Here is a 14,645-nt window from a genome sequence, read left to right on the forward strand (position 1 = left end):
ACCTTTGACCGAACCTTAAGAATTCAACTAAAATCTTTACTTATGTAATATATTTATCTTTTTTTGCAATGTCTTTTATAATGTTTTCTCACGAGTTAATTAAACTAGATGTTTTCACAGCGATTATAGAATAGATATAAGTAAGGGAATTATGAGGTGTTTAGTTCCTAACACATAAGTAGCTCTAAAAAGCTTATAATACATTATTAAAACTACTAATACCATGTTTTGTTTTTTTTAACCTAAGCAAGTATTTGTTAAAAATACAATAATTGAAATCCTAATCATGTCAATTGTGTGTTTTCAAATAAGTATCCACTTTACATGGCAATAACAAAGTAAAAGCATTTAGAAGTTCTGACGGTGTACACTGACATCAGGACGGTTGACATTCTTTTTCGGGACGGCGGTGAAAAAGGTTAGTCTAGAGAAAGTCGCCATGGATAATAATCAAAATCTTGAGGTCAGACTTTGAAAAAAGTAGGAATCGGCCAAGAAAATGGCATTCAGTGAATCTCTGATTGTGGATTATGATTGAACACAATCCATCTTGTAGTCCCATTTGTATGTAGTCCTAACACAACAACAATGATACACTATGAGATGTCAGAAAACTTCTTCTTCATCTCCGCCTGTTCCTGTTAGAAGTATCAAGACAGCGCATGGTCTATTATTGCTTATATACATCATCAACCAACCAGTTTATCTTGGGTTTATATGTTTGTTTTTGAGAGGTTTTCATAAGCAGCAGTGGTGGGAGAATTTTCCTCAAAACTCCAGTTAAATTTTTTGGAAGTTACAAGCGGCAACAAATTCAGTGATATTATTAGTAGCATGTGTGCTGCTACTTTGCTCAGGAAAAAGACAGATGTACGACACAGAGAGGTTTTGACTGGCTGTTTCTCACCAGCTGCCTTTCTTGTAAACTTCCTGCGGTTTTCGTGGTGCGACGGCCTCAAACAGCAATAACGCATGCTGTTCTTTAATTTGGCAAATGCTTCTGCAGGGCGCCAAGATGCCCGTGTGTTTTCGCTGTTACTGTCTGGCATATTACCAGCATCTGATACTGTGTTTACGAGCTCCAGGCAGCAACAGTGAGACATTTTGTCAGACAGATTCATGTGATAAGTGTTAATGACAGAAGACACTCCCTCAGTTTAGTTGAGAACAGGACGCCAAACAGCTGTGGGAGGTCTCTGCCGTGTCAGCTTACCTATTCATTACAGTACGATTAGTCACTGTAACTACAATAGCGCTTACATGTCATTGTTATGTAATGTGTTCTGATGATGATGGTTTTGTTTTTTTCCTGGTACATGAGGTATAAGAGGATTTGGACGATCATTTATACCTGCTTTTCTTTTAATTTTGTCCACCTATGATTTAATTAGTTTGATGTTTTTTTCATGCACATTCATACATGGAAAAATATATTGAAATATTGTAAGCGCTGTCCTGTCTTTTCTCTGCCTCTGACCCACTTAGATGCCCTAATTATAACCTGCGTTGCCATAGTAAATTACATTATTTAAGATTTTTTTGATCCATGTTGCCCTCTCCTAGTGGACAGTTTAGTGTTCCCCAATAGAAGCTGCCTTTTCCATCTTAGAACATTTTAATTTAATCGGTGAAATAATGATATTGAGGATTTATATTTTATTCAACCAGATTTAACCAGATAAGTCAAATGAGAACCAGTTCTCATTTTAAATGACGACTTGGCCAAAAAGGCAGCAACAGAAAGCAAGTCATAACAAAGGAATAAAACATGGAAACATTTTAATCGTACAAAAATAACAACATCATAATATGTACAAAACAAACAGTGCTCCTGGACAAGCAAAGTTTTAGCTTGGAGCAGCAAACTGCAATGACAAACGGCCGAAGGCGGTGCAGACTTTTGGAATGACTACGTTGATGAAGTCGCTAGAGCGTAAATTGCCGTTACTGTTGAAGATGATGAGTAGAGAGCGGAGATATGTGGAGGTTCTACCAATGATAGTTTGGATTAATCTGTTTGTGTGGGGTGACGGCCAGTTGACTAGAGAGTACAGGCTGCAGTGATGTGTTGAAAGGAGCACCGGTGACGGAATGGTAGATGATGGTAGTTCCAGTTTATTGAGAAGATTTTTTGGAGGCGGACCTGTAGATTACGTCACCGTAGTCTAAGGATGGAATACAAAATGACTGATATTTCACAGCAGTCTTCAAAAAGCCGCTCCTGTCATAAGTTAATGGTACGTTGTAAGAGACTGCACAATAGAGTGATGGGATAGAAAAATTGTTCTCTTTTGAGTTCCGAACCAGAATACATTTTCCGCTTCAAGTGGACTTTTACAAATCGTTAGTTCCCAGTTCCGACTCAGCAGTGTGCAGCCCTCACCAAGCCCCGAGATGATCAATATTGCGCCTTAACAAACGCGTGATGAGTGGTCTTAAGTTGGTGCTCTGCCTCTAATTGAATTTCTCAGAAGTGTGTGTGTGTGTGTGTGTGTGTGTGTGTGTGTGTGTGTGTGTGTGTGTGTGTGTGTGTGTGTGTGTGTGTGTGTGTGTGTGTGTGTGTGTGTGTGTGTGTGTGTGGACTAATTGGCTTCAGCCTCTTGTCTGCAGCGGGGCGGCCCCGGGCATGTGAGCGCTGCTGGGCTCCTGACAGGAGCGAGGGAAGAATCTGCTCCATCCAAATACCAGTCAGCACTCCGGAGAGAAGAAAGAGAGAAATAGCTCGATGCATTAGGAGAGAGCGGGGGTCTCGTCTCCCTGAGCGCTCTTCCCTCTGGACGGTCTCCATGGCAATAGCTGTCAGCTCATATGTTTTATTTAACTTTCACGCTCTGGAGAGGAGCCACGTTTTGTTTGCATCACACGTTGTGCCTGTGTGTGAGACTTCATCCTCGCAACGCCACGCATTTCTTTCTGAAGTCTGTGTTTTGACACGTTCATTAACTCGAGAACAAAGCCTTGTCGAAATTTCATCCCTCAAGAACAAGAATTTGCCCTCACGGAATAGAGATTGTGAAGCCCTTTGCTGCTTAAATTAACATAATAATGAGGATAGTCCTGAAGATATAAGGGACCTTAGTTGATATAAATACCCTACATGTTATATAATAAAACGAGTATGAAGACAAGAATGTACAAATGTGATAATCATCTTAAAATGCTCTCCGTATCCTAACCGATTAATATATCATTGCCGTCAAGGGTTGATGCATAGCGGCGATTAACGAGGGCACATTTTGCAGCTCTTGTTTGATTCTTGACTTCATCTCATTGCTGTGGTGCTTCTGCGCTGCAATGCAGAGTTCCTCTGTGATTTAAATAGCAGGTCCAGTAATGTGACAGGTTCTGTTGATTTCAGGGTAGTATTTCAGGCTTGAGTTTTCACTCAGACACAGACTCCACAGACATTGTGGTCCACTGCAGGAAAGCCAATGATAGTCTCAGCCTCCTGGTGTCCTGGTTCTTGGAGTGCTTGGACCGGGTTATAGCTGTGTCCAGATTTAGTTGTGATTTAGTTTTATTAGTAGACTACTAATCCATTGTGACTCCCCGATCTGTCCCTTATGATATCCCCTGTCTTGTATTTGCTCACTTCTGAATTCCTTCATTCATTACAGTCCAGTTAAAGTGTCTGGACTGTACGGTGTGCTGTTTTGTAGATTGATGTGGTTAGAAGTCATTGATTGGACCCTCGTTGATATAAATGAGGAACATTATAAACACCTCAGAGTCTAACGCAGTACGAGTCAGCGGGCGCCAAGACCAAAAAACAGCCTCCAAAAGGACCATAAACGCCTTTTTGAAACCGTTTCAACAAAACTGAACATTACAGCCTTCATTCAGGTGAGATTTATTGCATCTTGTAATTCACTTAGTTAGGTGTAACTAAACTAAACTGACAGCTGGGGTTATAATTAATGGCATGTGTGAGTCGACCCATTTATTTATTGAAAATGGCGAGAGAAAAAATAAATAAATTGTGAGTCAATCAAATTTAATAATAACAATTAATTTGATGTATTAGTTTTGTTTATTGTCCAAACTTGTTGCTCATGCTAGACTCCCCCGCTCTGTTTTGTTTTTTCTAATACTGCAGAAGCATTAATCACATCTTTCCTGCACACTGAGGGATCAGATCAGGAAATATAAAAGCTTTCACGGAAACAAAACATTCATGTATTTCAATTAATGAACACCTCAAGAGCTTGCAGTTCATTTCCTTTATCTTTAGATGGGTTTTTCGTTGTAGAGCCGCCATTATTTCTTACAGATTAGTCATAACAGAACCATCCGCACCTGAATGATCCACTGGAGGCTCACAGTACTAAATACAAGTGGAGATTCTGTAAGTGAACCCAGTAACCTCTGTAATTTAAGTCAGGCTCTGAATGGCCGCCTCTGTGCCGGGTGTCACTTCCCTACAACAATAGATGAGCAACTGTTCTCTAGCTACAAACAAACAAACAAACATAATTATGTGCTCACACGTACTCCACACACACACATACGCCCTGCTGCTGTTGCTAATTTTGATTGATTTGAGTGTTCAAAGGGTCTTGTGCACTGCATACATGTAATTATGTCATACAAATTGCATTCTTTATGCCATCATGCAGCATTTTAATGCTTTAGCTCTGTGATTTTCTACGTTATATTTTCTTTTCTTCAAAAAGAACCCCCCTGATTTTACACATGGACGTGTTTACAGGTCTTGTGGAGTGATATTGCCGATGTGGAAAGTTGTATAAAGCCTGTTGCGGCTTCACGGAATCTGATATTTGATTCTAGTGTCAGGGCTGAAGACTACAAGTTAGAAAATGAAACAACTCTGGGGGTGTGGACTGAGAAAGAAGTGAGTTTACCAGACATCTGTATCCCGATCCTCATCTCTACTTGAGGCTAGCGGCTCCAGGCTACGTTAGCCCCCTAAACCTCCTGTAGGCAGTTGCATTGTGGGTAATGTAGAAGCCAGGTTTTCACAAGGAAGAAGAATGTGCGGAATAAAAAGACAACATCTCTGCTTCTGTTGCATCGATTTGAAACCTTTTTTTTAACTGTCCATCGTAAGTCCAACAATATTATAGGAGTGAAATGCTGAATCAGAGGAGTACTCTTTTAAGGTATCCTGTCCACACATTCAGATGTCGGAAAGAAGAATTCTAAGACTAAATCTAAATTTGGATCATGTGCAAATGATGCCAAATGGGGATGTACTAGTATATTAAGTAGTATTGGTTGATGGTTGTGCTCTCTATTGTTTTATACCTCCCATTGTTGTTAAATGGGGGAAGGTGTGCCTGTTACTCCCTTCATGATTTGTGGAAAGTGCGTATGTGTCCTCACACAGTAATTGATGATCTTCATAAAATTAGCCAATTGTCATATTTATATGGTGTAAATACAGCTAATGTCACCTTTTAAAAACTGAGAGTAATCCACCATATACCAGTGAACTTCCATACGTTTGAAGGACTTGCAAGAGAAATATAAAAAATAAAGAAAGGAATGACTTTAATTGATGTAGCAGAGGTTAAGATGTCCTGACACACAAGTTGTTGCTTCATTGCTACACACTCAGTTTACATCCTCCCTGACTTTGCATGCTGTGTGTTTGTGAGTGTAGGAGGAACCTGCCGGGCGACCGACAGAAGGCTCTGGACATAATGCTGCCGCTGGTGGAGGCCGAGGAGCAGGTAGCCTCGGACATCTACTGCCTGGTGGGACGGATCTACAAGGACATGTTCCTGGAGTCCCACTTCACTGACACACCGAGCAGAGACAGCGGCACACACTGGTGAGAGAGGATGACGGGTGGCTCCTCCAGACGCTGAGTCACATCTATTATATTGCTAACAGAAATGTTTCGAAGGACAAGATGCATGATAGATGTCTTCAAGGTGACTCACTGGATCGTCGCACCACGAGATTGAGAGTTTACTGTGAATGGTGCCGTGAATAAAAGACTATGATAGCTGTTATCATAAAGGTAAAACCCTTTGTCAAGTCAGGAGCGACACCAAGATGTAAAACCAAGAGCATTTAAGAGTTACGCTACAAAGATAGCTATGATTAAAGTCATTTGATGTTAAAAGGTCTGCCTTGCGTCCGCAGTACGGGCTCCTAGTGGTAAGAGGAAATGGTGATATGGTAATATTTCCGTGGCTCTTACTGCCAATCAAGCCTCATTTGGAAGATCTTGTGTCTGGAATAAGTAGTGCGGGCACAACGTTTCCCTTTTGTAATAGCCTTAATCCCTTTTCTCTAAAAGTGGATGCCTCGTTTCAAGGGTTTTCTTGCTAATGCACCGCTCCTCAGTACTGACGACAGTGCAGTTCTTATTGATTTCTTAAAAGGAAGAACATCATCAGGTAACAGAAGATGTCAATATACAAACACTGTTGCTTCAAAGATCAATGTAGGTATTACACTGTGAAGTGTTGAAAGATAATGATCATTACATCAAGCTTCTGTAAATGAGGGTGCTCCATCGCTTCCTTTAATCACAGAATGTGACCATGGGGTTGCAGGTGTGTTTATAGTTCAGTAGAATCTAGCCTGACAATCGCATATAGATACGATTTGAGTAATGCAGTAAGGATAAACATATCTTCATATGTAATTTAAGTGACACATGAAGTCACAGGATAATTTGTCATGTTTTAAAATGTTCTTGCATTCAATGTGGGTTTTTTAAACACATTTAATGGATGATCTTGAATTGCATGATTGAATCCCTTAAACAAACTAAAGATAAATTAATTCCAAATAAAGGTTCTTGCAAATATAATGAGGAAGCACAGCGATCTTCATACATACATACTTCATACAGAATTGGGGAATAAATTTGAAGCTGGACGTTCACAGAATGAGCGCTGTGAACCTGCAGGATGTGCTTGATGCTATTGAGTCAGCAGAGAGTGGGATGTATGTGGAGGGTTTCCAGCACCTTGTTGAATCCAGGAAGGCTGTTCTGATTAAAATCATAGTGTTACTTGGTACTATCTTGTGAGTATGTTGGTCATTTGTCAGTAATTTGAGTATATGATATACGACGGAAGTTGACTTAATAACAGAGCAAAAATAATGCCAGGAGGCTGCTGGTTGCCTTTATCTGGAAATTGCTCTTAGTCGATTGAATAAGCTGCCTGCGTTATCGAGCTCCCATCTGGCTATTATTTCCAGTTCCATGTCACAAGTTGGCAGAGGCTCCTAATAACATTCACACCCCTTCCCTCAGCACAACAGACTGCTCATTAAACAAATGAGAATTTCGATGGTACTCTCAGTGACGGTTTGCTGTTCTGTGGTCCCAACTCAATATGGTTGTAATTGTTTTTGTAACTTGGAGTGTCTCAGGAGGCCGAGGAGCCCAATGAAGCCATCCGTTATCTCAGGCGCGCAAGGGTGTGGAATGACGCATTTATTATTATTTATTGAAGTCATTTGTTTTATTCTGCTATCAGGTTTAAAAAGGGCTTTGAGTCGGAGCCAACACTACACTCTGGGATCAACTATGCTGTTCTACTCCTGGCAGCCGGACACCAGTTTGACACATCTTTTGAACTTCGCAAAGTGGGTGAGTGGATGCAACATTGGATATCTGTCTTTGCTCTGCAACAGCCCTTTACAATCAGTCAGATCTATCCATGGCATGTGTTTTGAAAAAGGTAGAAAATTAGCTGAGGAAAGTTTCTACTTTATGATTTGTATCCGTAGAAGTAAATCTGCAGGTTAAAGCTACACTTGTGAATATTTTTTATTTTGTGAATATTTTTATTCAGAGCTGAAAATCTGTCCGCTGTAGCTGAGCACTATGCTATGAGAGCTGTGAGAGTGAACAATGAACTGAAAGACTCTATAAAGAGCCACAGAGCTGAGTGGAGCTGCAGAGTTTGATGATAATACTCTGCATGCATCACTACCTGCAACCTCTGTCCTATTGCACTTAGTCATTTGATCCAGTGTATTATAAACAATATTGATTACTGCTGCTTTGATTAAAAAAATGTAGATCATACGTATAGTGCCTTTCTTCCTGTTGAGCCCTTGTTCCCAATCCCATGGGTCTGTTCTGGAATCTGAGACTCAGAGGAGCTCAGGAATGTGGGAAATGGAGCAAGTAGTCCTGGGAATCAGCCTGCAGCTCCCTAAATTAGCCCCACCCCGAGTCCCTCTGGACCCTGCTCTCCCCCTACAATAATCCCTGTGACCCCCACCTGCCTCTCCAAATGGCTGGTTACTGCAGCAGGAAGTGTAGCAGCAGAAACCAAAACCATTATCACAATTCTATACAAACATATACGATAAACATGTTTTGAGCCCTTTCTTACAGTCTCTCCTCAGCTGTCTTGTCCTTTTTCAAGGGGAGTACTAAAAATTATCTCCCTATTGTATTAAATACTCTTTCCTGTTGTCCAGGAGTGAAGCTGAGCAGCCTGTTGGGGAAAAAAGGCAGCCTGGACAAGCTGCAGAGCTACTGGGACGTGGGCTTCTTCCTGGGCGCCAGCATCCTGGCCTGCGACAACACCAGAGTCATCCAGGCCTCGGAGAAACTCTTCAAACTCAGAGCCCCCATCTGGTGAGAACGCGGATAAGCCGCTCACAGATTAGCATGCCGAAAGAAAACACATTTTAGACATCCACATCCATCGTCGGCGGCGCTAGTGTCATCGTGATCAGAACTGTAGCTCAGCGTTCCCTTGAAACCACAGTGACATCTGTGGCCATTCTGCAAGCGTTTGGCAAATATCACGAGGAACTGACTTTGCTCATTTGAACAACACCTCTGTCTTTACATGGATTTTGATGAATATATCAGCCTGGTGTTGTGACATTTTGTGAAGAGTTTAAAATGTATTCGAATGCAAATGATTTGCTCTGTGGAAAGAAATGCTTTTCCTCAACAGAAAACACAGCTTGGAACAGGCAGCTTGACTAGATTACTCCTATGGAAAACAGTTTCTTCTTATTTAGCCATGGCCAGCACCTTTTTATTAACTTTAAACAAATACAAACTTTAACCTAACCTGCCAGTGTGGAGGTCTTGGTGTACATTCATGGCAAAATGGAAAATGGAAAGTCCAAAATTATCCTTTAATACTTCAAAATGTTTCTGTGACTGTATCAGTTGTACAACGTCTGGAGGAGTACAGTAAACAGTCTGCAGCTCCTTTTTTTGCAGTGCTTAAGAGCCTGCTGTTCTTTGTTTGTGTCTGTGCTGTGAAAACTCTTTAAGTTTCCATTAATGTCATAAAGAAAAATGAGTCCCAGCATGGAAACACAATCATATGGTATTGTTTGTTTCTGTGATCCTTCTTGAACTATGCTCATGGGTTTAAAAACAATATAATACAAATGCAAGTTATCTGCCAGTAAGTTATTTTCTTTCCGGACGTTTTGTTGATGAGAAATGGGAAGTCAGTTAAGTTTTGTGTGGCTCTGAAATTTGGTCTCATATTTTTCTGGGCTCAGTTAATTATTGTTTTTTCTTTTATTCTCTCTCTGGTTGGTTTCAGGTATCTGTGCTCACTGGTGGAGACCATCTTGATCTACCAACAGTTTAAGAAACCCGGCGTGGAGCAGCCGGCCCCCAAGCAGGAGCTGGTGGACTTCTGGATGGACTTTCTGGTGGAGGCCACCAAGAAAGACGTCTCCTCTGTCCGATTTCCTGTAGGTGACTCCAGCTCAAATGCAGCTCTCACAAAGTGTGTCTCAGATTTACTGGACAGATCTCAGGTTTAATATGCATATTAAAGCAAGCAAGCAAACAAAAACAAAAAAAAGACTATGCATGCTCAGCAAACTATAATTGGTTAAATAAAAGGAATCATACAACAAATGTATCTCTTTTCCAGGTGTTGATATTAGAACCCACTAAAGTGTACCAGCCTTCATATTTGTCCATAAACAAAGACGTGGATGACAATACGGTGTCTATCTGGCATGTTGCTGCTGATGACAAGGTGGGTGTCCAACATTTATATCATCCAGCAACTCTTGACAGTTAAGTTTTAGCAATTTTGTTTTGGCAAATATTGATAAAAGCAGATTTAAAAGGCTATCAGTTAACTCTGACTACTTTGAAAGTTGAATTATTATCATAACGCCCACAGAAAATGCTTGTTTCTGATTGGCTGGCATGCATTGCTTAACCACATGCATGCTCCTTATCATGCTGAAAGTAACTATAGAAACAATACTGATGCATTATGTTAATGCTAAAACTAATTAATGGTTTAATCAAAGATACTCATCATGTTAGCCAACAGAAGTTAACAGTTGGAGGATGATGTCAGTTTTTCTGTTTGGTTGTCACTGCGATAATGGGCTCTTGTTTGTTATCATGAAGACCTTTGCGTCTGCTTATTGATTGATTTTCTCATATGGTAGTACATTATTGCTTACCTACACGGCAGCACATAAATAACAGCGGCTGCATCATAAATCATAAATTGATGCTGTTCAACCTGCTACATCAACTACATTGACTTCATGTTTTCATTTTATGCACGTGTAGCCAATGTAATAATAAAATACTAATGTCTATTGTATTACTCTAAGGTCAATCAACATATTTTAGATAGTGATACTACTCTAATGCTGAAATCAATCTGTTACGATCAGTCGGTGTATTGATTGATTTAACCTCTCCCAGGAGCTGATGTCATTTGTTTTGATCTCTCCTAAAGCAAAAGGGGATTCACGAGTGGAACTTCAGCGCCACATCAGTACGAGGTGTCAGGTCAGTGTCTGCTGCCGTTAATGACACACTCATGTTACAGCTGAGTGAGGTGACAACGACCTCACACCTGTTTCCAGAGGGTGATTGGTTTAGATTTAGGTTGGAGGAAAAGTGTTACCAGACAAATGTATTGAATAATTTCTGCTGTTCAGAGGGATTTCACGATTCTTTCAAACCTATACTGCCATTGTGTTTGTGTTTATGTTTTATCATCTCTCAAGTGTGTCAACATTGGCATGTATCAATTGCAAAAAGATGTTTTTCTCAAGAGAGATATGGCCAAGAAGGTGGGAGCTGTGAGGTCGTACTGTGAGCAAATGCCAAAATGCCAATGTTAAGCACATACAACGTTTACCATTTAAGTTTAGTGTGTTAGCATACTAACTGCTAATAAGCGCTAAACAGAAAGTACAGAAGAGGTTGAAGATAATATCATTATTTTAGCAAGTATTTGGTCGTAAAACAAAGTAACACTTTGACCTCATGGTGGCGCTAGATGAAAATGAAGGGATCACCAAAGTTATTGCAATGAATCCTCTGGGAACCATAAATGTCTGTACAAAATGTTCTGACAATACAACGAATAGTTATTGAGATATGTTAGTATGGACCAAAGTGGGGGATCAACAACATGGCTACAAACATTCCAACTAAAGTCCAACTCAAGTAATTGTTTTCATTAAAGGGACAGTGTCCGGAATTTGGTTGCATCAAGTGGTGAGGTTGCAGATTGCAACCAACTGAACAACCCTCCGCTCAAGACTGCGGTAACGGGAGCGAATGGGTGCAAAACTGTGGTAACGCCGTTCACCTCGGCCAGAGGCCATCCTTACTAAAACAACAATACTTTAGGAGCAGCAGAAGTCAGAGATGGCTGTACTCTGAGGCTCACATTACCGCAGTTTCACAAGCATGTCAGAGAGCAGCAGGTAACATAATAACACTAAAGGCTCTCTCTAGAGCCAGTGTTTAGTTAGTTCTTAGTTTTAGCTGATTATACACTAATAATAATAAACATAATTATAAATATCATATTCCATTTCTGCTAATGGATCCCCTAAAATACTGGCCCTTTAATGTGGAACTAATGTCTATAATGTAGGTCATTTCTATGGGTTTCTGTCTATGCTCATACTGTTTATGTGTATTCCTCTGCAGAGGTCTCTCTTAAACATCTTGATCTCAATGAGACTACTTGTTTGAATATATAACTAACATTGTTCCAAGAATATATATCTGTATTAGAATGTATAAAATACTAAATTAAAATAAGTGTTGAATGCTAGATTTAATAATAGAAAAAATATGATATGAGTCGAACAAATATCTGCATCTATTGCTAACTGTAACTATGTAAAGGTATAGGTTAGATATGTGCAGAGTTATCTAAGCATGCACAAAATATTGTAAAAAGCATTTTATTAAACGCATGCAATGTGCAGATTTGAGTGCTCCATTAATAACACAGACAGTCTACCATGGACAGTTTTCATGATGTCTCTCTCTGCGTCTCCTTTTCCACAGTCCTCAAAGGAATTCAGTGTCAGATCAGTGGAGGGCTGTGCTCACATGTTGCTAGGGAACGACTCATTCTCTGTGCCCACTCAGCCTGCAGACAGTCAGCAGGACACAATAGCTCTGTGCGCAACAATACGACCACACACACACACACACACACACACACAGTCTCTTCATAGTCCGAATAGGCAGCTCTGGCCTTGGCAGACGTACTAAGAATTGGACACGGGCTCATACCAGCGGATACAAGTTTCCATTTAGCTGTTGAATTGAAGCTCTCCATCTTTTGTGCAGAAATTCGGCATCCTTTTATTGGACAATTTGCAAAACAAGTTTTGTGTTTGTTCCACAGGTTCCAAACTCTCATAATACTGCATATTTACTGTGTCTATCAGTGGGTTGTATCGTTATTACATCCTGCATTTGTCACAAGTATTGGGGTTTATATTTTGATAGAGTGTCCATCCACATGTAGTGACAAACAATCTTTTATTTCATAGCCAGAGATTTTATGGCTGATGTCATGAGTCCAGTGAAAGGCTTCATTCATTCTCTGAGTCATATCTGCTCTCATGGGATAGTCGTTGAACTAACTGTGATCCGTCTCTCCGCAGCATCTCCAAGTTTGACGAGCGCAGTGCCTTCCTCTACGTGCTCCACAATGCAGAGGACTTCCAGATCTACTTCTGTACAGAGATGCACTGTAAAAGGTCTGTTCTCTGTCTCTCTGTGTTTGTTTGACATCATTAAGCTCATAAAGGTTGTGTTTCCAACAGTCGCGTTAACACTATAAATCTTCATTTGATGTGATGAAATTGATTTAATGATCTTCTTCTTTTAATTTCCCCAAGTTATTGATTGTTTCACTTAATCTGAAAAGAAGGATTTAAATGTACAGAAGAAGTCCTTTGTGCTTCTTTCAACAAGACATAAGAGTCTACAGCCATGCTCTGTTGTACCTGTGCAAAGTGGTGCTTTGAGCTAAATGCTCAAATATACTGTAAGTCAGATGTCGCTGTAGCCCTTTCTAGTAATGCAGTCTTTATTGAATGGCTTTATTAATGGTTAAGCTGTATAGATCAGTTATAAGCCATTTATAACAACAACTTTTGGGTTGCCAGGTTGTGAAAAATCTCTATGGCTACTTATCTTCAGGAAAATAACTGCAGAGGATCAGGACCAAAATCCATTTGTCAACAACATATTAAGCCTTTATTAAAGGCGCAATGAGTAGGAAAAAGCAATGTATAGACTCATACAAAAACAACAGATTTCTTAATGTTCAAATTGAAATACTAATTTATAAATTCATTGCACTGAAATATTTTACTTGATCGTATAAATTAAAATAGATGGTTTTCAATTTCATAGATTATTTTAAGGGTTCACAATTTCAGATGTATCAAGGTCAATGCAGATATAAAAAAACAACCTGCTCTAACAACCACTTCTACTCTCAGGAAACACAATTTTAGTCCTTAAAACTCTATGACAGCTTACTACTTTATTCTTAAAAAGGCTTTTTAAGCCGTCATAGAACCATATTTTTCTGATATGTTTTTGATCATAAATATTAGTCTACGAAGACTCTAAACTCTTTCCCACTGCAGTGAGTTTAGATCTTCTCCACTTGTAGCCATCCCAACAGCAGTTCAGGCGCTCCCGTCAGCTCTAAACTCAGGTGGGAAGTATCGCGCCTCTGCGTCGCCACAAGCACACCTTGTTTCATTTCGACACCATCGTGTTCCTCGCTAGCTGCTCGGTGAAGCACTGAGTGTTCAGACTTGTGACTCTCACATCAGAGGCTCCCGAGCACTTCCAGTGCCATTATGTGGCGTGTGAGAGTCAGTGAGTCATGCCGGCTGTTGTTGTGATGCTACACTCCTTTTAATTCTGTGAAAGAAGCAGTGGCGGTGGGAAGGGAGGGGCGAGGAGAGGGAGGAGGGCAGAAATAGGTGGTGAAGAAAGGAAGAGATCTTGTCAGATTGTGCATGTGTATGATTGACATGTGCGCATGCATGAGCACACATGTATTATAGAACACCTGCAGGCCTGCCTGTATGTGACAGCATGACGAGACAACGTGCTAATGAACAGCTTGTGTTCAGTGAGAGCAGCAGAGGTCATATGTATATGTATGTATCTGTGTGGGAGGTGTGCATGCAAACATACGGTAACCCTTTGTGGATAAGACCACCAGCAACAGTAAATACAGCCACTCAATCACAATATGTACAACATGTGCAAATTCTACAATAAACAGAGAAATGTTGTTCAAAAACGTGAACACTATGAATCCTACAACTTTTCACCTGGTATCGATACAACCACACAGTCAAACACGATTAGAGCTCAAAATCAGTACTCATTTACTAGTTTATTTAGA

General features: G+C 40.2%; 1 protein-coding gene across 1 annotated transcript in view; it reads left to right on the plus strand.

Moving 5' to 3' along the window:
• Positions 1-14,645, plus strand: part of map3k5 (mitogen-activated protein kinase kinase kinase 5) — a 63,364-nt gene that overhangs the window by 30,346 nt on the left and 18,373 nt on the right. Inside the window, exons 7-13 of the mRNA XM_068708448.1 lie at positions 5,624-5,794; positions 7,464-7,576; positions 8,419-8,578; positions 9,516-9,669; positions 9,855-9,962; positions 10,689-10,741; positions 12,874-12,969. Coding sequence (XP_068564549.1) covers positions 5,624-5,794; positions 7,464-7,576; positions 8,419-8,578; positions 9,516-9,669; positions 9,855-9,962; positions 10,689-10,741; positions 12,874-12,969 — 855 coding nt within the window. The remainder of the gene's footprint in view (positions 1-5,623; positions 5,795-7,463; positions 7,577-8,418; positions 8,579-9,515; positions 9,670-9,854; positions 9,963-10,688; positions 10,742-12,873; positions 12,970-14,645) is intronic.

This window comes from Cebidichthys violaceus, unplaced genomic scaffold (genome assembly GCF_023349555.1).
Source record: "Cebidichthys violaceus isolate CVI_PGR_0920_01 unplaced genomic scaffold, fCebVio1.0.p SCAF_14, whole genome shotgun sequence".
Taxonomy (NCBI): Eukaryota; Metazoa; Chordata; class Actinopteri; order Perciformes; family Stichaeidae; genus Cebidichthys; species Cebidichthys violaceus.